This window comes from Giraffa tippelskirchi, chromosome 10 (genome assembly GCF_054371585.1).
Source record: "Giraffa tippelskirchi isolate mGirTip1 chromosome 10, T2T-mGirTip1v1.2.pri, whole genome shotgun sequence".
Lineage (NCBI taxonomy): Eukaryota > Metazoa > Chordata > Mammalia > Artiodactyla > Giraffidae > Giraffa > Giraffa tippelskirchi.
The window spans coordinates 57,770,879-57,795,469 of NC_137284.1; the positions used below are offsets into that span (position 1 = coordinate 57,770,879).

Below are 24,591 nucleotides of genomic sequence, written 5' to 3' on the forward strand. Positions count from 1 at the left end.
AGCTTTGAAAACACGCTATATTCCTGAATGGTTTAAAAGTAAACCTGCAGAAATAAGAATATATTCTCTTTAACTCTGAATATAATTTTAGAGGTGTTAAACAAAACACAATATATGTAATGAGCAGCCAATATCTAATGAACAGTTTTTCTTTCTGAATCCTATCACTGACACCATGGGATTTAACAATAATAAAATTACATGTACCTGTACTCATTTTGCTTCTGATTTTACACACTCAGAGGCTTATAATAATTAAAATTATAAAAATGAATTGCCTTCATGGCCTGGAGGGCATGGAAATGCTAAAACATTTATGTAAATAGGACTCATTAAATAGCACTGACAAAGATATATAAATTATATTTAATTCCATTATGATGACTTAGATGAAAACAGTTTAATGGATTGTGCAAGAGTCCCAAATCTAGCTCCTGGCTTTTTACTTGTGTGAACTTGGGCAAGTCATTAATTAGGTGGTGATGCCAGCGGCCTTTATCTGTAAAATGAGGACAATGCTACTTCTCAACTCTGAGAGAATGTCCCAGGCTCAGTTTTGACAAGTTTCCCCCAGAATTTAATCTTTTTTAAAAAAACAAATTCAACCAAGATATAAAGGTATAAGAAATGTTCATTTTTCTGAAACTTGCACACTAGATAATGTCTTCCGATGGCATTGCAGGCGCTGAATTATTCAACTGTTCATGAAAATAGTCATGCTTATTGATTCACTAGGCTTGTGTCTACACGAGAGAGAACGCTGAGGGTAAACAGCGGATAAGTCCTGGGGAAAAGAATGCAGTGAGTCATTAGGACTAGAAGTGAAATGAAATGCTATACCAAATCCTATCGAAACTTTGGGACTTAAAATGAGAAACTACTTTTTCCCATGAGAACTCAGCAATTATAAATTCTAATGAACGCTAGGAAAATTTTTTCAAGTTCTTAGCTGATGTGTTTAAATACAAGTGTTTTCAATGAAATATGCCATTTCATAAAATATGGCCACTATTAATTAATGCCAAAACCAAGAGAATTTTTACGGAATTACATATTATGAACACATGACTACCAAAGTGGTTCATCATGATTGATGTTATGATTCTGAATACCACAGGAGTTAGTAATGATTCGGTGCCTTCCCATGAAATTCAAGCCAATGTTTTTTGACTAATTGGCTCATTGTTGTTCACTAAATTGGTATTTTCTCTGCTATTCTGTCTCCAATCATCGGATATTCCTTCAGAGCCTGCGCTATCTTCAGGTATATGCTCCAACTGAAGCCCGACACTGTACTACGTCAGATCTTGAAATCAGGCCTAAGAAACAGTAAACCAGTTCTGAGCAACCAAAAGCTGCAATTTAGTTTCTCTATGTTCTTGTTTTTAACTGACCTAAGAATCTACTTTATGGTGAATACATCCACTCCTGAACATCAAATTGTGACTTTTAACAACTTAATAAAATTATGTACTTCAATATTCAGCTAAGCTCCAAAATTACCCCCTAAATCAGGGCTCAGTAGTCTGAGTAATAGAAAAACTTAAATGGAGTCTACATTTACAAGAGAAAAAGAGATTTCTGAGTTAGGCGATGGTACCTTTAAGTATACTTTACTGACTCTTCTTTGTTATCTAATATTTAAAAAATTATAAATGCCTAAAGGAGTTAATTTCTCCAAATCTAATTATCTTGAAATTAAAATTCAGAAATGCTTTAAGGTATTTCTACATATACTTAAAACTGGACAAGAAGACCATTTTTTAACACTGGAATTTCTTGCTGTAACAGGGCCAACTAAAACTGGTACATTAAATTCACAACCTGACGTCGTGGCAAAAGCTGACTGCGGCCCTTGTTGAAGAAAGTGATCTCCACCCCAGATTGGTGGTGGTTCCTTCCTACTCCCTGCTGTCAACCAGGCCAGGGAACCTATCTGTTGCTGCTGAGATTGGCTCTACTGAGTCAGCCCATCGAATGATATGAACAGTTCACCTGGGAAGGAGAGACTGGAGTTCTGCCTCTGCTTCACTGTGAGGTCTTGGACCAGTCCCGGTGATTCCGTTACCTAATCTAGAAAATGAAGGTCTCAGACTAACGATGCCCTAGGACTGGAATAGCTCTAACATTCATGGCTGACAACACTTCCAAGCTCTCCTTGGTGATCACGACACCTCTTCTACGCAGGACGAGATGAAGTCTAGATAATATGACAGTGTTACTTCTACTATTACTCTGATGGTAGCTTCTAGCCCTCACTTAAAATTCTTTTAAATAGTGCCAGAATTTTCTGTAGTAATGTTAAGGACTCAGGACAATCTAAGGATGATTTTTCCCTTCATTGCCTTGTCTGTGTGCAATCACACAGGTGAGCATCACCTCAGATCTCCTATCGTCACCCCTGTTGACCACTGTCAGAACTCGAGTTTGACAGAGAAATATTCACGTCCTCAAGCAAAATGGAATCCTCTTCAGAAAAGTCGTAAGTACACAAATACGAACCCAATACCTGTTGGGGTTAAAACACAGTAACGAACCCTTCTCTCCTCCCCACTTGCCAATTTTAATGATGAGCCCAAAGGAGTAAGTTTTAATAAACAAAATTTCACATGCAACTGTCTCAGTCACCCTTCCCTCCATGCTGGCAATCAGATTTTCACCAGACAAATCTACCCCAAAGCACAGAATGTGCTTACAAAGGTTAGTCAGGACTCTATTTGCATCACAGCAGCTTAATCATTTCAATCTTTAAAAAAAAAAAACAAACAGTTTTTGGAAGCCTCTAATTTATTTTCGAGTTTCTTTTCTCATCTTGGACTGCCCTTCTCCTCAAAAACTGGTTCTCATTTCCCAAAAGCTCTTGTTTGTGTTCTAAAAGCCGCCATCACTCTCGGAGAAGACGGCTTGACAAAAGTCAGTCAGCAAGATGGATCTCTTTGGAAATGGAAGCCGTCTGGAGTCCACCAATTTTAATGACTTCGGTTTGAACCGAAGAAGAGTTTATTGCCCCTCTAGTCCCCTTCCCTGTGGGCAGTAAATTACCAACGATTAAAGAGCCAGTTTCCCCTCACCCTCTCTGCCCCTACCACTCTGCTCTGCTCCCGGCAAAAACAAAAAAAAAAAAAGAAAAAACACTGCCTGCAAGGACAAAACCTGCCACCAAGGCAGCAGCACTGTGGTAATTTCCCAAGGCATTATGATTGATGATGATCAGCAGAGCGTGGGATAATAGCTCCCCTTAATTTACCAGTCCCTTTGAAGGGTTAAAATATGGCAGATGTTGATAGCTGACACTCCTTGCTAACAGGAAAGACACATCGCTGGGGGGCCCACTTCCAGGCTTTCCCTTCCCGCAGCTGTCTGTGTAGAGCAAATTGTATCCACTTGTTTAACCTCGGGGAACGTCTGGAGGGGACCCAGTGCCACAAGGGTACCTTTTTTTTTTTAACGGTCATTTCCTCTCTGGTGTAACTTGCATGACAGTATGTGACAAGCAGAAATTAATGGGGACACTGCTGTGCCAATTCCTCCTGAATTGCTGACACTGGCTACAGGCTGCCTGTTTGCCACCCAGCCAAGACCTCACATGAAACATGGCGAGGGGCCCACAGCTCTATTCACCAACAAGCCAGCTGGTCAGTGATGAGAGGAGCCGAAACAATGTGGGGCGAACAAACCAGGAAGAAAACGCTTTACAAACCGCTTCCAACCAAGGAGGTAACGTTTGCTGCGAGTTCATATGCCGGTTTATTTTCCTAAGTGGCAAACTGCAGGACCCCAGTCTCCACAGTACTTTGGGTAGAACAAGGATTCCTCTCCCAAAGCCCTCTCAGGTATAAGCTCGGGGAGGAACATCCTTCAGGCACAAGGAAGCCACGTGAGATGTCTCCAAGGATGCTTTTCCAGTCGGCCCACGAGCCAGCAGGGTATCTCTTGCCTCTAGCGAACTACCATGGGCCTGCCCAGTTTAAAAATTCTATGCATGGGGTATTTCTTCCCCTCTTTCTCACATATACAAGTACATGCACAAAAGAATCTCCAGTTCAAGGCCGTTAATCCTCTGCAACGTTTTGCAAGGTTGGGGAATCTGCCCCCATTTTGGCAAGATTCGCTTTCTCCTCTTTCTGTAATCAGGATTCAAGCTCAGTCGGTGGGCACTTAAATGGTGTCTCTGTTATAGACTTGGCCATGCTGATTTCGGCCCAGAAGAACAAATCAAGGCACATACTTTTTTTTTTTTAAAGGGAGGGAAGGGCGAGCAGAAACATCACCTAACCATGACATTGTGTATGACTCAAAGTCAAGCTGAAGGCGAGAGATGGAAAGCTGTAATGGGAAAACTGTACTAGTAAGTGTTTTACAATAAACTGGGAAGCCCTCAGGGCATGTCAGAAAGGCACCACAAAGGGGTGCCTCAATTTTGTGTTTGGGCACAGGATGGAGTGAAATTTGGGTGCTCTGAAGGAGCAGATACTCTCATAAAAACAAGAATCTGAGGACTTCCCTGGTGGTCCAGGAGCTAAGACTCCACACTCCCAATGCAGGAGTCCTGGGTTCTATCCCTGTTCGGAGGAAGTACATCCCAGAACATGCCACAAATAAAGATGCTGCAATGAAGATCGAAGATCCTGCGTGCAGCAACTAAGACCTCGGACGGCCAAATAATAAATATTAAAAAAAAAACCTAGAGTCTGTTCAATTCACTTTCTCTTTCATCCCCAGTTTTACAGTGTACTAACCAAAGTGAGGATGTGGGCAGTTTCTGAGAACATAAGGAATACTTGCAGCAACCAGGAAATTCAGCAAGTGAACAACGTGGAAGTTTTGATCTAAGTTCAACAGGCCTCTTGTTTTAGGGGAGGGAAGAAGGGAGGAGAAACTGAAATAACCTGCAGGGTTACCAGGTTGGCCCAGGGGGAGAAAAGACACTGTTTTCACTTCTGAGAGGACTTTTCAAAGCCAGCATTAGATTGGCAGCCTCAGGAACGTCATTCTTTAGCCATCTCGCTTCTACAAATAAATGGAATGAACAGAGGTCTCCAAGTCACTCAGGCAGGAAGTACAAGACCTGAGACAAAAGAATGAAACAGCTTGCAAGCCCACCTCTAGCACATAAAGGCTATGGGAATAACTTTAGTGGATGGGCTGTTGTTTCCATATGTATAATTTAGGAAAGGTTTACAATGTTTCCAACTCAGAACTGGAATGCAGGCCTGGAAAAAATACAGAGGAAGAAGTCATGGAAGTAGAAACCCTAATCTCCTAAACAAACACATTTCCAAAATATACTATATAAGGCTACCTGAGTCTGTTTTTAGTGTTCACTGCCCATGCTTTCTAATAACAAAGTAGTATCTTAATGAAAATTCAAACAGTGCTGAGAACCTACAGCCTAAATAACAGGTCTCCTTTTGCCAAGATCAATGTGGAAGCCTCAATAAACAGGAATCCCAAACAAATTCAGACATTCCCTCTCACGTGAAAACTGCCTGCTCTGAGTCTGAATCTCTGAGGGCTTCCTGGAGACACAAGCACATGAAATCTTGTGCTTGCAATGTGATGCCCGCAGCTCTCTGCAGCCTTCCATGAAGGTGGGCAGAGGTATGCTTGGGGGCAGGGGGTTGCCTCTCACAGTGTTTCTTATTAGTTAAAATATTATTTGCATTTACAGATTTAGCCCTAGTTTTCATTTCTGAGCTCCCAAGTTTTTCCAGCCTAAAAATAGCCAATTTAATAATGCCAGGAGTAAAAGAAAGCTACATATGGAATTTGATTGCAGATATATTTTGAAATGCATATTTCTAGGTTAAACAGGGGATACCTGTACTTATTAAAACAGCCTCTCTTGGCTCAAAGGCCACAGTGTAATGGTCAAAAAAGCTGCATGGCATGTCAAAGGCTATCGAACTGCACACATGTTCCATCTGTGAGTTAGGGAACTGTGAGTCGGATTTTAAGAGGCAGCTGGATGTAACACACTTCTAGGCTTCATGACCCTTCCTGATGCTTCGTTAGGCATCTTATCAGAACGAGAAGAATAGAGATCTCTGTTATGGCTTTCCTGTGGCAAGTAAAAGACAAGGCGATGATTTTCCAGTCCATTTCCCCTGGCAACATGCTCATCAATCATCAGGGTCTAGGACTTTGTTATTCTGCTGGAGGAAAGAAAGCTCAGTGGTTTCTCTCCAAGTGAAACGGGACTCTCTCCTACCCAACATTTGAGGTTATCATCAAGAATTGCTGTGTCTTTGCCTTCAGGGAATGTGCGTAGGGGCTCACAGGGCTCAGCTGACACACAGAAATTTTACCTACTGTACCAAGGATTCAGGTATGGGAGCCAAGCTATTCTGAAGGTGTCTGGTGATGCTGTTTTCTAAACCCAACAAGGCGACCACCAAAGCTGTGGTATTCAACCTTCCATAAACATCTTATCCTCAATAGTTTTCATTTCCATCATCTAACCTGGTCTGTTTTCATCCTCATATGTTCAAAAGGCCACAATGGGCAAAGACAATATGCTTTAAGGAATGGTTCAAAAATAATAATAATAAACATATATTCAAGTTCCCTTTGTTTGGCATCACTGTCCCCCTTTAATTTTGAAAAAATGTAGGGCTGTCTTGGAGTGGATGGTGGAATTATTCATGTTATTTTAAGGCAAGTGCATGTTACCAAGACCGCTGTTGGCATTTTGAGTCTCAAATTAAATAATTAACTTCGGGAAAAACTGGAAAGACATCTGACACTTGTTCATTAAACTAATTCTGCATCCACAGCATCTTATCTATTTGTGAGCAATCTCCTGGTACATGTCGATTCACAGTTTGAAAAGAAATATTCTTTTTTTAGCAGGCACAGAATAACGCATAGTCTTAAAAATTCTTTGCTAAACTATATACTGGGCTTCCACCCTAAGTGTTATGAGCTCATTTTAACAAGAGGACTGAAAGTTGATTTCATGTAACAAATACTGAAAAATATTTAATGACCTAGAGATCATTAAAGAAACCCACACCAGTACCTGCCACTGTAGTAAAAACAGGCTTGTAACTTTACTTCATTCTAAGTGCAGATATTAATTTAAAAGTTTACTACTCACCAGCAATTGCTTCCATTTACAACAGAATGAAATTCCTCCATTGCCTATTTATACTATTTAAGGTAAAATGCCGAAAAGATTAAAGGGGATAGTAACAATAGTGTCAGGGAGTCTTATTAGAAAATCAATCACATCATTTTTTCCCAGTCTTTTAACATCTGTGCCCTTATCCATATCATCATCATCAATAATCACGTACTACATGTTTTCAATATACACACATTGACTATTTTACAAGTCTGCTCTATTGTGTCTCCTCACAACAAATGACATGATATTATGTTGCTAATTCTTGTGCTGGGCTCAAGAAAAGATTCAGACAAAAGAACTTCAACTTTTTTGTAACAGAAGGCATTCCCCACTAAAGCACAAGTTATAACACCCTTTTGTCAGATGATAAAAATACTAGGTTGAAATATATGAAACTGCCATTTTTACTGGGCAAAAGCAGTCAGCCACTGACAACTTCATATGGCTTAATGTACATGCTCATTTTAGACCAAAAAAAAAAAACAACCCATAATACCTTAACAAAGACACTTTTAGTATTTTAGCATAATGCCTTCTAGTTTTCTATACATATATTTGAAATACATTTCAAAGTTGGGATCATATTATATATACAGATAATAAAGATGAATATCATCTTTCTTTAGGCAATTCTTAAAAAATAAGGCTTTTGAAACATTATTCTGTTAAATGGATTTTCATAATTCATTTAGTCATCTCTTATTATTGTACCTTCTGACTTAAATGTACATTTCACTGATTATTTGTGCAGTAAAATACACTTCTACCAACCATTCTGAGTCTATGTATCATTTCTTTGTGGATCTGTCTGTTAATGTTTTTTACTTAAATCTAAATTAGATAATTTTCTTTTTCTTATTGGTTTCTAAGGGTTTTTTGTATGTTAAGGATATGAAACCACTGCTGTACTTTTGGCAAATATTTTATTTGCCTTTTAATTCTATTTGTAATACTTTAAGTTAAACATTTTTAGGATCTAATCTATGAATTGTTTCCTTTGTGATCATTTCTACTGTTCTATGCTTAGAATACTCTCTGATTTGATAGTTGATATAGTAGTCTATTCGTTAAAAAATTAATAGTGTCACCTCCCCATATACACATACCTTTTAAAACTATAAAGTGTTTAGAGTTTATGCAAAACCACAAAAGAGAATGCTTGCTCAGTGTCCAAAGCTGAAATGCTGTCTTCAGCCTCCTAACCAGCACTAAATGTTACTAAATCAGGACTGTTTCTAGCAAAATTTACAAGCAAACTCAGCTGTCTCTTTTCTAAGGAAAATTTCCTGCCATACAAAGGGTTACCTCTGAACAGTATCTCCATTATTTCACCCATGACTCCATTCCTAATTTTCTGTTTTCTGGCAGCTGCTCTCTAACTTACAAATAATGCATGTCTTTGTTTAGAGTTCCTTACAAAAACTGTATATTCTAAATGTGGAAGAAAGCTCAATTTATTTTACTTTGAAACCTGAGAAATCAATAACATGAACCATATGTTAATTATGGAACCTGGTGATAAATAAAGTAAGAAGTCCTATGAAACCGTGGTGGTGAAAGTGATGGAGTTGAAACAGAAAAGGAAAGAAGTCCTTTCTCTTGGTGTGTGATGCTCTCATAAATCTCCCTGCTTGGTAGAACACCAAAATGCAACTCTTTTCTTAATTCATTCTAATGTAATTTATATTTCACTTTCTTCCCAACTCCTCTTTTTTATCAAGATCTTACAGCAATGACGAGATACATATCAAGGGCCGTTAATACAGCGGCAACATTTATAACAGATGATGCCAAAGACAAAACTTAACCAATATTTATGTCTTTGATTTTCATTTATTTGGATTCATGGAGTTTTGCACTGAAGACATGAATCAAGCTATCTTTATCTGGTTGAAACACTCAAGGACTTCAGCTCTACAAGATAAATTGCCACGACTAGAGTAAGAATCATAATGAGGAAAACAAAAGTCAGTTATGTAATGTTTTAGGTATTTACACTTGGTATCACATACTTCTCAAAGAGCTAACTTCAGGGTATTTACTGAGGATACATATATTTCTGTTTTTCCCCTGGAGCCCATTAAATCAATTCTGCTCTTGTTACCACAAACCTACGTCTTCCCTCTTCTTGTACCCCCATCCTCCTGATTTGGAATATATTTTTATAGAGGGAAGGGACAGAGGGAAGCAGAGCCCACACCTGCAGCATTTACACCACCTCTGTCTCAGTAAACACTTCAAGTCTTCAGCTACGGGTGATGGTGAGTTCCAGATTTAAATGATAAAATGTGATAGTGAGATTAAAATATTCATTAAGTGTTCAGTAATTGTTCCAACATTATCAACAGAACTAAACAATGATATAACAACTTCAATTAAGGATATCTGTTTCCAGATCAATCAGTATCTGATCACTCAGGGTAGCCCTAAACCTTAAAAAAATTTTTTTTTAAAATCTGGAACTCATCATTTTTAATCTTTTAGTCTCACCACATGGCATGTGGGATCTTAGTTTCCCAACAAGGGATCAAACCCACGCCCCCTGTACTGGCAGTGTGGGGCCTTAACCACTGGACCACCTGTGAAGTCCCTAGAATTAAACCTTTTAACACTGCAGTTTCTAAACACAATTCAGAGTGAAACCTCCTATGCCCTCTGGTCCCCAATTCTCTGCTATGTTCTATTTTAGCTTTCCAATCTAAAAGTGCTGTGACTATACTAGAGTAGAATGATAAATATTTCTTTGGTTTTGTCCAAGAAAGGAAAAATGAACAAGTATGGTCAGGGACAGCAGAGAGCAATAGTAAATATAAAAACCAACAAAGCTACTAGCTTATATTTGCTAAAGGCTTAGAACCACAAGTAGAAGAAATTCTGAGCACTCATATCTTCTAATACATGAGCCTCAAAGTAAGCACCTGAACACTGGCCACATTAGTGTCACCACTAAAAATCTCCACCTATGATCCACTTAGGTTTCACACAGTCTTGGTTTCTCATCAATAGAACAGGGTTAGGAATTCTGATCAGTTACACGTGCAAATCTGGTAATGGTTTACTAATTTAGGACCACAGAGAACTGTGAGAACATTAAGCGAAAGGAAACAAAAAACATCTTTCAAAGGTCAAATTATGATGTGTCATGAACTTTTTTAAAGAGTAGCTTTCATGAACTTTTTTTTTTAAAGAGCAGCTTTCTGGGTGGCTTAAGAATTGCTCATTAGAATTCTCATGTTCCTAAGCATCTTCTCACTAATTCATATTAATGAGTTAGCACTTTCCAATAGATCATCTTAGGAATAAAATATCAGTGCTTTTAAATAAGTATATACGGATGACTTTAGTTAAAATGCTACACCTGATTCACCTGGACTTAGAGTCCTCTGAAAGGCTGGGGCCACCTACGCACAAGTAAGCAGATATTCCAAAGGTCTGAGTCATCTCAAGACATTTTCCATTCCCAAGTAGGGTCATATGTCAAACTGTAAGAGAGTATTTCTTAAATAGTAATGTCTTTAGGCATCATCAGAGGTTACTTATTGGAAACTCCCTTCTCAGACTATGTTTAGGGCAAGGCTGTAGATTTAAATGAGCACCCCAGGTGGTGATTATACAGGTGATTCACTGGCCACACCTGGAGAAAGAGCATTACATTTAACTTCATTAACCCCTTAGCAGATGGTGACACCACCATCTAGGGGCTTTCCTGATAGCTCAGCTGGTGAAGAATCTGCCTGCAACTCGGGAGACCTGGGTTCGATCCCTGGGTTGGGAAGATCCCCTGGAGAAGGGAAAGGCTACCCACTCCAGTATTCTGGCATAGAGAATTCCATGGACTGTATAGTCCATGGGGTGGCAAAGAGTTGGACACGACTGAGTGACTTTCACTTTCAGATGGTGACATACTTCTGCAATCTTTGTTGATTTAGTCTATTTTTCAAGCATCCAAATCAGGCTTCCACTGTACGGTAGTAGCTAGAGTTTCTGAAGATTAGATTTATACTTGGTCATTTCTAATATCCACAGAATTCTCTTTTACTTCCTAAGATGTTAAGAGTCACAAGTGGGATTTCCCTGGTAGTCCAATGGTTAAGAATCTGCCTTGCAGTGCAGGGGATGTGGATTCACACCCTGCTTGGGGAACTAAGATCCCACATTCAGAGGAGCAACTAAGCCTGCATGCTGCAACTAGGGAATCCGGGTGCCACAACTAGAGAGTCCATGCGTTGCAATGAAAGATCTCAGGTGCGACAACCAAGACCTGACAGAGCCTAATAAAGAACTAAAAAAAAAAAAAAGAGTTGCAGTGTCCAGATGCTTGCATCAAGGCCCTGATTTAGATATATGAATCCAAATTCAAGTCAAACTCTCCTCATTTGATTTTTCCACTGGAATCAATCTTTGTGGACAATTTTGCTCTTTGAGAGTGATGATAAGAAAGAAGCAGTGCAGAATGAGAGTATTTGCAACAATATTTTATTTGCTGGAGATAGCTGGTTCTCATGACTACCATTATGGGGTTTGGATTATGGGCTTCATTGCACAACTGTTTGTGAAAGCCCTTATTCATCTCAACAAATATTTAATAGAACCAATAATGATTTTAACTGCAATGAAATGATTGATTAATAAGCCTTTCCACCTTCCTTAGAAATGAGGGAAAAGTTACAATCTTCGACAACTGGTGGATATTTTCTCTAGCTGCCTTTCACTAATGTAAAATTTAGTGACTATAAATTATTAGCAACTGCTCTAGTAGAAAGTGTTTTCTTAACTTCCAAACTCCACAATCACATGGGTATCTGAAATTTCTGGGTAAGAATGATAAAAATCCAAATGATTAGGAAAGTATTTCCAATTAGATTTTTTAGAGGTAACTTAACACTTTGAAGCTGCTACTGCTCATGGTGGGAATGACAAAGAACTTTGCACACAACAGTTAACATATGGAAACTTACCTTTACATTTTAAAAAATGTGTCAGTACCAAATTATCTTTTAGCTATTATATACACCCCTGAGAAATGAGAGTGGGCTCTGAGATTCATAGCATCAATCATTTTACTGGACTCAGTTTCCCATCCATAATACAAAACACACTTAGCAAACATTGAAAGAGAACAACTTCTGGAATTTAGTTAAGTCAGTATTAATACTAAAGGAGAAAATGCATTATAGTTCTAGTGGACATCAATTACTGGTCTCAGACTGTATCTAAGCCAAGCCAACCAAGCAAATCCTTATTTGATATGGATAATTCCAGTCTCTGCCCAGCATGAAGAAAGAACCAAGTAGATATGTAACAATATGGCATATTCTCCACTTACTTTTCTAGTATATATATATATGTATGTATATGCATATATATGTATGTATGTTTTATTGTTTAGTCGCTAAGTCATGTCCAACTTTTTTGTGATCCGTGGACTATATAGCCTGCCAGGCTCCTCTGTCCAAGGGATTCTCCAGGCAAGAATACTGGAGTGGGTTGCCATGCCCTCCTCCAGGGGATCATCCCTACCCAGGGATTGAACTCATGTCTTTTATATCTCCTGCATTGGCAGGTGAGTTCTTTACCACTAGGGCTACTTGGGAAGCCCATGTATATGCATACATATAAATTATTCTACTATATAGGCACATGTATAGATAATAATATGCATATATAATAGGAAAGTAAGTATATATGCTGCTGCTGCTGCTAAGTCACGTCAGTCGTGTCCGACTCTGTGCGACCCCATAGACGGCAGCCCACCAGGCTCCCCCGTCCCTGGGATTCTCCAGGCAAGAGTACTGGAGTGGGTTGCCATTTCCTTCTTCAATGCATGAAAGTGAAAAGTGAAAGTGGAGTCGCTCAGTCGTGTCCGACTCAGTGACCCCATGGACTGCAGCCCGCCAGGCTCCTCCGTTCATGGGATTTTCCAGGCAAGAGTACTGGAGTGGGGTGCCATTGCCTTCTCCAAGTATATATAAATATATACAAATCTATCCCTGAAAAAGTACAACTTCCTCACTTGTACAATGGGCAAGTAGGTGCTAATGTAATCAACCCTCTGTATTTCAAAGAGGCATTGATATACTGAAATACAGGCATTGATATATTGTTACTAACAGGTTTACTGAAGGTTCTCTGTACATTCCAGACAGTACTAGAGACAGCACAATAAACTAGGTTCAAACTTCAAAGCTCTTACTTTCCAGTTGGGAAAGATAAATAACAAACATAAAAAAATTAATGAGATCATTTCGGCTAAGTGTAGTGAAGAAGATAAAATGGGGCACCATGTGTAACATGGCAAACTGTGAGTAGACAGGGAGTGGTAGGTGAGGTGGTCACAGAAGAAGTCATTAGGCTGTGACCTGAGTTGGTATTACAACGATGAGAAATAGGCACCCTTCCTGTGGGGCTTGGGAGGGAGAGGCATGTAACATTCCAAACAGAATGAACAATACGTACCCACACTGAGCTGGAAGCATGTTGGAAGAACAGAAAGAAGGCAGGTGTGGTTGAAGGACAGTGAGCCACAGAAGCAGAACAGGGTCTGGGGGGGTAGGGGAGGGGAGGAAGAAAGAGCACTAGATAGTGCAGGACTTCTGATTTTATTCTATAGGTCGTAGAAAACCACTGGAGAAGAGTGGTTTTCAGCAGAGGAGTAATACCTTTTAAAATTTTTTCTAAATTTTTATTTATTTTTTGCTGGACTGGGTCTTCAATGCTGCACATGGGCTTTCTCTAGCTGCAAGGAGCAGGGGCTACTCTCTAGTTGCAGTGTGCATGCTTCTCATTGCAGTGGCCTCTCTCATTTCAGAGCATGGGCTGTAGGGCATGCGGTCTTCAGCAGTTGTAGTGCACAGGCTTAGCTGCCCCGCAGTATGTGGACTCCTCCTGGAATAGAGATCAAACCTATGCTCCCTGTATTGGCAGGTGGATTCCCAACCACTGGACCACCAGGGAAATCCGAGTAATAATTTCAATTTATGCTTCAATAAGGTGCTTCTGGTTGTCATAGGAAGGATGAGCTACACAAGGACAGGAGTGAAAATAGCATATTGAATTAGAAAGCTGGTTTGATGGGTCAGACTAGAGCTTTAGCAACAAAGATGCTGAGAAGCAGTCAGACTGGGGTTATCTTTTGGGGATAAAACCAAAAGTACTTGCTAAGGGATCAGATGAAGATTGTGAAGGAAAGAAAGAAACCTAGAAGGATCCTTAGGTTTGGGGCTCAAACAACTGGGCAGATAGGGAAAGCCTGAGTTGGGGAGAGGATTCTTGGGTAATGTTTTGGTCCCAAGATACCAGACAGCTGGTTGATTATAATGCATTCAGAGCAAGAGGGAAAGGTCAGGCTAGAGAATAATGATACCTGAAGGTTCAGGACTGAATGATATCACCTGGCCAGAAAGTGTAGACAGGGAAGAGAAGAGAGCTGAGGATGAAGAAGCCTCCACTGTTCCAACATTTAGAGGAAGAGAGCCAGGAAAGAAACTGTAACCAGGCAGCTTAGGCACACTCTAAACTTGGGTGAGGAATATCCCTCTACCATGTGCAGCATCTCTCTACCATCTGTTACCATAGTGATACACACTGGGTATACACTGCCTGCAACTTTTTCATGGGCTCTATAAACAGACTCAATGCCCAAGGTGAGGAAGCACTTTCTAAAGAGATTCCAACTAACCTATTATTAGCTTGATCAAAGTGTCACTTGTTTATTTTAGTGAGTCAGTATTTATTTTAATGAGTCAGTCTTACAGTACCTTTAGGAAGACACCAGTTTTTTTTAACCCATATATTTCCTGTTAGGGAAAAAATAAAACCCACCCTCTAAATAACTCTATTATAATTTACTATACTGTTATAATTTTAGATAATCATATTATCTAAATACTATATATATTATATATAGTATATAGGTTTTATATATATATATATAGTATAACAGTATCATCTGTTATAGTTTTAGATAATCATGTATTTGCATAATTCTGTCCTCGTTCTGATATTTTCAACTTCTACAAGGGCCTGGGAAATTGCTTAAGGATTTGTTTCTGGGAGAGTCCTCAAAATCTAGACTATCTAAAAACGTTCTCCCTGAAGAGTTACTGAAAGTTACTACAGATGTAGCTCACTCACCCTACGTTTCCCCCTAAATTTGAGGTGAACTCAGGGCTGACTCCCTTCCTTCCGATCATCTCTCCTGTTAGACCTGACGGTGGCCAACGGCTGGAGCCACTTTGATTTAACCCTCAAGCAACTCCCAGGCTGGCTGCCTAACTTACGCTTAGCATTATGGCCGGTGTTCCTGTTTTTAAAAATCCCCCCAAATTCTGTGTGTGTGTGTGTGTGTGTGTGTGTGTGTGTGTGTGTGTGTGTAGGGGGGTGAGGTGGGCACCTACCCAGGTAAGGGTGTGGGCCAGGGTGTGGTTTGTTCGGAGAAGGCATTTTTTTTTTTTTTTTTTGAGTCAGAAGTCTACATTCCAAGCTGACTTCCCACAAAGAAAAACTATGACATAGGTTACATTCCTGATGAAAGTTCAGATGCCTGATTTTTCAAATGCAGAATGCCTCTGAGTATGATCATTAATGCATGAGTGATGTGCTTTTTAAAAGGCATACTAAGGGTCTAGAATGGGCATAAGGGGCTTCCCAGGTGGTGCTAGTGGTAAAGAACCCGCCTGCCAACGCAATGTAGAATGTGCACAAGTTGTTTGGATCAAACATTACAATAAGCAGTCCTCTAAAGTGTTACTTTAATGTGGAAGGGCAGGGAAATGTAAAGGAAAGGCTCTTAGGACTCAGGCTGGAGAGAGCCCAAAGCCCAGGACTGAGGAGGAAGCTGTGGGGCAGAGCTCCGAAGACCTTGGGAAAGCCGAGTGTGTCTGTGTGTGCACTGGTGAGGAGGGGTAACAGAGTGGGGGCATGGGGACAGTGCGGGGCAGGGGAGGAGGCAGGGGAGGCAGAGGGTAGAGAGAATATAGGATCCTGAGTACCAAGAAGCAAATAAGCTGTCTGGGCTACCATGCTGGCAAGTCACAAAGCCCTGAGAAATCCAACTGTACCATAGGCGTGAACTATTTTAAGTCAAATTGCTGTAGGTTGAGGTCCATCTTAGAGTAAAAACCAACACTGCTCAGTGAGGTCCTCTGCACCAGAACTAGTGTTATTGTAACATTCCACTGTTTAACCTTATTAAACAGTCCTCTCAGGCATGCTTCATGGATGCACTTTCTTCAAAAAATTATTTCATGTGACTCTGAAAAGCAGTTTGCTTTAAACACCAGGAGAGATGTGTGTGCACATGCCTGTGTGTGTTTTAAAAACCCACGGTCTATTCAGCGAAGTCCAGCCTTGATATTAGATTGAAAAAAATATCCTTCCAGGACCCTTATTGTCATTGTGGAGTATTTGTTCACTGAATTTCTTGTCTTGTTTTTGGGACCACTTTATTATGCAACATCTGCTCTGAATTTCAAATGTGATAAACAGAGTATGAGTGTCGGTGGCAGATGGCTAATGACCGCCAGCGACAGGGCATTCAAGTCTGCCTTGTTTTCTGGGAAGCGATATTTTCATGTTAATTTGCTCTGTGTCCTGCAAAGATGAGACAAATCACCTGCTCATAATTCAAGCAAAGTGGAGACCACCAGGAGCTGAGAGGGGCCATGGCTTGATTCCTTTAGGGGTGAGAGGAGAGGCAGCTCTGGGGGGCTTTCCTCATCAGAGTAACGGGACCAGGCAGTCACTTTGCATTATGTCAGATGGAGAAAGATGAATCAGTCCCGGCCATCCCATTCTGACACCAGGGCCACTGTTTACTGCAAGCAGATATTATTCATGAAAACAGATCTTTCCCAGAGGCAGAAAACAGGTGCTATTAAGAGTGTGTGTCAGTTTCTGAAGTCTGGGTTTTGTAACATAAACTTAATAGTACATTTTATCTCCTACTGAAAAGGTTACAAGCAACAGAAATCTCCAAGAAACATTCAATCGAAGATAAAATGAAATCTAATTCGAAGAGAAAATGACCTGCACAGACTCATAAACCTTGAGGTCTTTCGGCCTTCTCGAGCCCTGTAGAATTTGTCTGTTACAGAGATACATACACAAAATATAATTTTTATTCCAAGACTGAGTCATCCAAAGAGGCCATGTGGTCTTGAGCTGAAAGATTCGTGTTCTATTTTGGAGAGTCAGCTGGTGTTCTGTGTGAGAGTTCAGTGCCTTTGAATTTCTGCTTGTGAAAGACATGTTACATGTACAGAGTGTCCAAAGAATGATACAGGGATTGCAGAGAGTTTAAAAGATAGTGGAGGAGCCAGGTCAGACACCAGGAGAGATAATGTACTAGAGAGGGAAGTCTGAGGACCAACTGACAGTTTAATAAAAGAGGGTATTACATTTTGCAGGCATGTAAAGTGTGAGATTTTTACACAGGAATTTATATATATATATATATATATATAGGCTTTCCTGGTAGCTCAGCTGGTAAAGAATCCACCTGCAATGAAGGAGACCTCAGTTCAATTCCTGGATCGGGAGAATCCCCTGGAGAAGGGATAGGCTACCCACTCCAGTATTCATGGGCTTCCCCAGTGGCCCCGGTGGTTAAGAATCTGCCTGCAATGCGGGAGACCTGGGTTTGATCCCTGGGTTGGGAAGATACCTTGGAGAAGGGCACGGCAACCCATTCCAGTATTCTTGCCTGGAGAATCCCACAGACTGAGGAGCCTGGCAGGTTACAGTCCATGGGGTCATTAAGAGCTGGACGTGACTGAAGCGACTTAGCCTGCCATACAGTTATTTTTCTGGGTAGCAGTTACATGTGACAAAGGAGCAAAGTGAGGGAATTTATTTACAGTTCTTTTTGATCCTTTCTCACAGAGTGGCAGATAAAGGCATGAAAGAGAAAACCCAACAATCTGGAAGCCGCTGTTTTTTCTTTCCTTATAAAGCACTTCCCCCCACAAGTGAAAGGTGCTACATAAACACATATACTCAAAATATATTATGAACCCCCAAAGAAAAGAATAAGACAATCATAAGGTGTCAATTATTGCCTCATAAGTTTAAGCAAGAAGTCTAAGAAGATAATATCAAATCTCAAATGATCAAATTAAACAGATGCATTGAATTCCTCCACAGTTAAGTAGATAAAAAAATAACATTCTGAACTACAAAGAGGAAAACAAGATACAGCAATGATAAGCCTATGAGGCAAAGTCTGAGTATTTGTTTATGTCACAGCTTAGCAGTCAAGAGGTTTCTTTATGCAAATGTCACCATCAGCATGAATGACTGTATCTTAGGACATCAAGAAAAGAGATTAAAGAATGCGATGAAAATTTCAAGATCAAGTATGAATACGATGAGATGTGATTATTTATTCATTTTTAGGAGAAGAGCATTTTAAAATGTTGGAAAGAACCACCTGTAATTTTATTGTATTCTCATCAGTTTCTCAGTGACAATGTTCAGTCCAGACCACATGATAATGACAAAGTAAAAGTGAAAGTGTTAGTCTCTCAGTCGTGTCCGACTCTTTTTGAGCCGATGGATAGCCCACCAGGCTCCTCTGTCCATGGAATTCTCCAGGCAACAACACTGGAGTAGGTTGCCATTTCCTCTTCCAGGGGATCTTCCCGACCCAGGGATTGAACCTGTGTCTCCTGCATTGTAGGAAGATCCTTTATCGTCTGAGCCACCAGGGAAGCCCTACGATAATGACAGGATTTCCCCTAATGAGTTTACCAACTACCAACCATCACAAATACTTAGGGCTTCAGGGGTAGTCTTCTGCCTTTTAAAAACAAATGGTATTTAAATGCATTTAAAAATTGCTGTGTGATGTATGTATACTGGGGAGATAAGCCCAGCTTCTAGTTTTAACAATGTGTTCTTTTTTTTTTTTTTTTTAAACAGACAGCCTGATCTCAACGGTCCTGAATAGAAAGATTTCACCTCTTGAACAGATAGTCAGAGACCATGCAGCATCCTAGTTTTACCAAATACAGCTCACCTAATGCAATATATGTCCTGAACGTGCACTCAAGAGATGCTAAATTGAGGAGGACCAACAGGTAAACAGTGTCAAAGAAGACATGGTGGGGGACAGGTGTTGGAGGATGATTCTCACAGCTCACACCATCTTAATAAGAGGTCTCCTTCCTTGATTTTCTGTTCATGTTAAAATATTTAACCTATTTACCTATTCTGAAACACATGTTCTGATATATGCAAGACAATAATATTTATGATTTTGAAGAACATTTTAGAAAATATTTTGGTACCATAATGCAAGAATCAGCTACAAACTGTGTTTATTTATAAATAAGTGGGTTTTTTAAAACTTGAAAACACCAGCTAAAGTACTTATATAGCCATAGAGAAGTGTCCCACATGCTTCTGTGTGCTCTTATATTCTAAGGTCCCTGAGCAAAGATTCATGACTCATTCGGTTTTGTGTCCTCAAAGTGCCTAGCATAGAACTCGCCCTGTAAAATTTTAATTAATGTTTGTACAAGTATACTCAGAAAAACTCTTATTATGAGAAAGCATTCTGTATAAATAGCTCAATCCATGTTCCCAATAGGTCCCTCATAGTAACAGTATTCTCTTGATATAGTTACTAAGACTTCTCACAAATGAGCTATATACAACAACAAAATATTTTTGTTCTCTGGCTGCAGGTTTGAAAAATTCAACTAGCCAGAACTTTCTATTTAGCAGCTATTTATCCTGCATACCAATGCTTAAAAAGACAACAGCTTACAAAAGATACAAGTATTCATTAAAAATAAATTTATATCAGTCATATATTGAACTTAAAACTATCCATTTCCAAAAAAAACACTATCCACTTGATGGTATTACAGCACTTATAAATGATTATTCATGTTTTCGATAATGACCTTAAAGAATCTCAAACACCCAAATTCTAAAAAAAAAAACCCCAAACTCTTATATTCTTATGTTTAATAAGAAACAAAAGTAGATATGCACAGTTCAAAAACATTTTTTTTAAATTGAGGATGAGTGGGCATTTATCTGGAGAAAACTCTAATTTGAAAAGATACATGTATCCCAGTGTCCATCACAGCACTATTTACAACAGCCAAGACTTGGAAACAACCTAAATGGGCACACAGTGGAATATTACTCAGTCATAAAAAAGAATAAATACTGCTGTTTGCAGCAACATGGATGGGATCCAGAGATTATCATAGTAAGTGAAGTCAGGTAGAGAAAGACAAATATCATATGATACCACTTATAGGTGGAATCTAAAAAAAATGATACAAGTGGACTTATTTACAAAACAGTTACCAAAGGGAAATGGGGCGGGTAGGGATAAATTAGGAGTCTGGAGTTAGCAGATACAAACTATTATATATAAACTAAACAAGGTCCTACTGTATAGCACAGGGATATTATAGTCTATTCAATATTCTAGAATAAACCATAGTGGAAAAAATATGAAAAAGAATATATATGTGTGTAACTGAGTCACTTAACTGTATATTAGAAACTAACACAACACCGTAAATCAACTTCAATTAAAAAAAATAAAGGATGAAGACAAAAAGTGTCTTGTGACTATCTTTTAAGTTATCGAAAGATGTTCAATTAGCCACTGACATACAAATTAACTGCCTGAAATACTGCCTGACTATAGTTTGGTTTTACTATGAAAACTTCAATACACAATTAACCACAAACCTTGAATAACCATAGTCCTTGCACCCACCTCCATCTCTGAGAGTGGCGTTGGCCCTGACGGCTGAAGACATTTAAAGCCTCCAGGAGAATCTTCTGTTCAACACAGAACGAATCGACACTCCCTTTCCGTGGATAGGTGAAGAACTCAGAAATACTTTCAACAAGCTGCCTTATGAAAAGCTTCTGTTGATAAGCACCAATCCTCTGCTCCCGAAAACTGGCTCAGTCACTTCCCTACCCTACTTCTCTCCTCCTCACCTCGGTGACCACCTTTCTGCCTGTGCCTCATTTAATCCAGCTTACCTCTCTACCCCCACCCTTGAGGGGAAGTGGAATTCCCCCCACTCCACTTTATTTTCTGCTCTTGCCTGATCAAGCCTTAGTTTAAGCACATCATTTTAGTTTATCAACTGTTTTAACTACTAATACTTTTGCAAATGGGAAGCCCCAGTAGCTCAGCTGGTAAAGAATCTGCCTGCAATGCAAGAGACCTCAGTTTGATTCCTGGGTCAGGAAGATCCCCTGGAGAAGGGTTAGGATACCCACTCCAGTGCTCTTAGGCTCCCCTGGTGGCTCAGATGATAAAGAATATGCCTGCAATGCGGGAGACCTGGGTTCAGATGATAAAGAATATGCCTGCAATGCGGGAGACCTGGATTTGATCCCTGGGTTAGGAAGATCTCCTGAAGAAGAGAATGGCAACCCACTCTAGTATTCTTGCCTGGAAAACCCCATGGGCAGAGGAGCCTGGTGGGCTATGGTCCATGGGGTCACAAAGAGTCAAACACGACTGAGCGACTTTCACTTTCACTTTTGCAAATGATTCCACTTGGCAGCCTCTAACATCCTACGAGAATTTAATGTGAAGTTCAAAAGACCTATGTAGCTGGAAATGCATGGTGTAAACAAATGATTACCTTGTCTCGCTGTTTAAAAAACTGACCTCTCCCAAATGAAATTTTTGAACATAGAAATAGATCAGAAGAAGCCAGTGCTTGTGTTGACAGTCTATGTTTAAGCTATTGGAAGTCATTTAAAAAAAATAATAATTTTCAATTAATTATATGTGAAGAATGGCTGGCGACGTGTCTTACTGATTGAGTACCTGTGTGTATAAATCTCTGAGTATGGACTGTCAGGACACAAAGATGAACAAATAAGTAAGATATGGACACAAATAATCACAAATGAACAAAATATGATAAAGAGGAAGAGAGGTGTAGAACAAGTGCTAAAACACAAATGAGATCACATCCAGCTGTAAAAGTTAGTCAAATGGTATCTGGGGTCAGCCCTGAAAAATGTGAGCAGATAGTTACTAGTGGGGGGAGCAAAGAAATGGCAATGAGGAGGAAGGCCTCGGAGGGAGGAAGCTGTGAGCCACACTACGAGGATGCGGATTAGTCCAATTTGGCCAGAAAGCAGAGTACGCAGAATGGGGCTATGTTCTGCCCCGCATGCTGAACATAGCACTTTGGACACACTCATAAAGGAGAGAACTGAAGTCACAAGACTGGAAAAGAATTCCAGAGGAAAGAAGGATGCAGAGATAGAAGAGAAAATGACCAAGAACATGTAATGAGGACTGTGCGTGCGTTAGTTGCTCAGTCATGTCCAAGTCTTTGCAAGCCCATGGACTGTAGCCCACCAGGCTCCTCTGTCCACGGAATTTTCCAGGCAAGAATACTGGAGTGGGTTGCCATTTCTTCCTCCAGAGGATCTTCCCAAACCCGACCCACATCTCTTGTGTTTTCTGCAATGGCAGGCAGATTCTTTTATCACTGTGCCACCTGGGAAAACCATAATTACGAATATCTACAGTTCAAGGGCCTTAACTGTCCTTGAAACTGCTCAGGAAGCAATGAGACCATTCCTGAGCACCACATTCTCTTATGAAAGGCAGATGGGAGAAAATAAATTCTATATTGGTCTAAAACCAAATAAATAAATCATTCAGTATGTCAAGTTCTAAATGTACCAAAACATGGGAACCCACCTAGCTGTCACTAAAAGATCTTTCTTACTCTGTTCAGAATATAAACTATTTTTAGCTATTCACTCCTATCTAAAATGATGCTGAATTCTAGAATTCATTTCTACACAATGAATGATAAGGTAAAGAGTCTGTTTCACCTAATTCACAAAGACAAGATCTTAGTTAAGATCTCCATGAACACCTCCATGAACATATGTGCAGAGATCTAAAAGATCAACTGGGAAGTTCAATTAAGCAAAACAAAGTAAGACCAACAAAGCTTTATAAGCAGCTCTTCCCTTTAGACTTAAAGGCAGAAAAAGATTTGGAGTCAACATACTGCATCCAGCTTGCTGCCCTCCAAGGAGTCTTAAGTCATCTTTGAATCCCAAGAGTTTGGGATGGTACCTGACACTTTGGGGCTTCCTATAAATGTTTTATGAGTGAGGAAAAAAATCAGAGTTCAAAAATCATCAGAAAATGTCTGAGCTATTAAATTAAACTATACTTTGTAGGCTCAGGGCCAGATAATGTACAAACAGGTATTTCCTAATAATTTTAATATATATTAGAACTAAAGGGTTTTTTCCACTGAGTTCTAAGATTAGTGAACTAGAATATACCCCATTCTTTAAACATCCCACTTAGTCATACTAGATATATTTAACTATATATTGAGTTCCAAAGACTCTACTTCTGGCAATTTTCATAAGGAAAGAATGCCATTGTTTAAATAACAGTGTGACTGTTTGACCAGGCAGAGAGAGGACTCTTAGTACCTTTATGGTTTCAGTGGGCACTCCAGGTTCTGGCACTTTATCCAAGTAAGTGGTCAAGTCTTGATCAACATGTTCAAACACTAACGTTAGTTTGGTTTCTCTGTCTGTTCGTGACACTGTACACACGTCAAACAACCTAAAAGGAAAAAGAAAGAAGTATTAGGTAGGTGGTAATACGAAAAGGAGTAATCTGTAAGTCTTACACATATCCTTTGATCACAAAATTAAGGGAGGGAAAGACTGGATTTGATCATTCCTTGCGATAATATGTAAGGATACCTATTAGTGCTTAGTCCCTCAGTTGTGTCCTACTTTTTGGGACCCCATGGACTGTCACCTGCCAGGCTCCTCTGTCCTTGGGATTATCCAGGCAAGAATACTGGAGCAGGCAGCCATCCCCTATTCCAGGGAATCTTCCCAACCCAGGGATTGAACCCATGTCTCGTGTCTCCTGCATTGGTAGGCAGATTCTTTACCACTAGTGCCACCTGGGTCTGACACTTTAATATGAAAGCTCAGGAGAGGAGCACTTGGTTAAGTGGTGACAAAATTCACAGTGGCAAATAGAAAGCAACATGTGAATGTCTGCTTGGAGAGTTCCTTAGTTAAGATCTTAGGGAGAACTTGCTGATGGAGATAGTTTCAAAAACTGCAGCCTCTATAAAAAAGATTATTCTTAGCTCATAGGTCAAGAATTATTGAAGAGACAGAGACTAAGCATTCTTTGAGGACACGACTCTGCGATTTAGATTTTCCTAGAATTTAAGGTCTTCAAATCATGCCAGTGAAAGTAATTAAAATGGAATATGGAGAAATCTGGTTTATTTCTAAGAAAGTGTTCTCATCCTGATCAACCCAATCATCTCCCTGGAAAGGGCATGAATTCTTTGTTTTAAAACTCCAAATATCATGTTAATAAAAATTGTGAATTTTTAATTTTTTTGAGGGGGATGCAGACATTGCATTGGCAAACTATTCTGCCCTAAGATGAT

The 24,591-nt window shown here is 39.7% G+C and overlaps 1 protein-coding gene across 13 annotated transcripts in view; it reads right to left on the minus strand.

Annotated features, from left to right (window-relative positions):
- The window catches only part of CDK6 (cyclin dependent kinase 6), a 246,964-nt gene that overhangs the window by 156,476 nt on the left and 65,897 nt on the right, over positions 1 to 24,591 (minus strand). For all 13 annotated transcript variants that reach the window (XM_081531461.1, XM_081531458.1, XM_081531463.1 and 10 more), the window contains exon 3: positions 23,600 to 23,735. In XM_081531461.1, the coding sequence (XP_081387587.1) occupies positions 23,600 to 23,735 (136 nt within the window). The remainder of the gene's footprint in view (positions 1 to 23,599; positions 23,736 to 24,591) is intronic.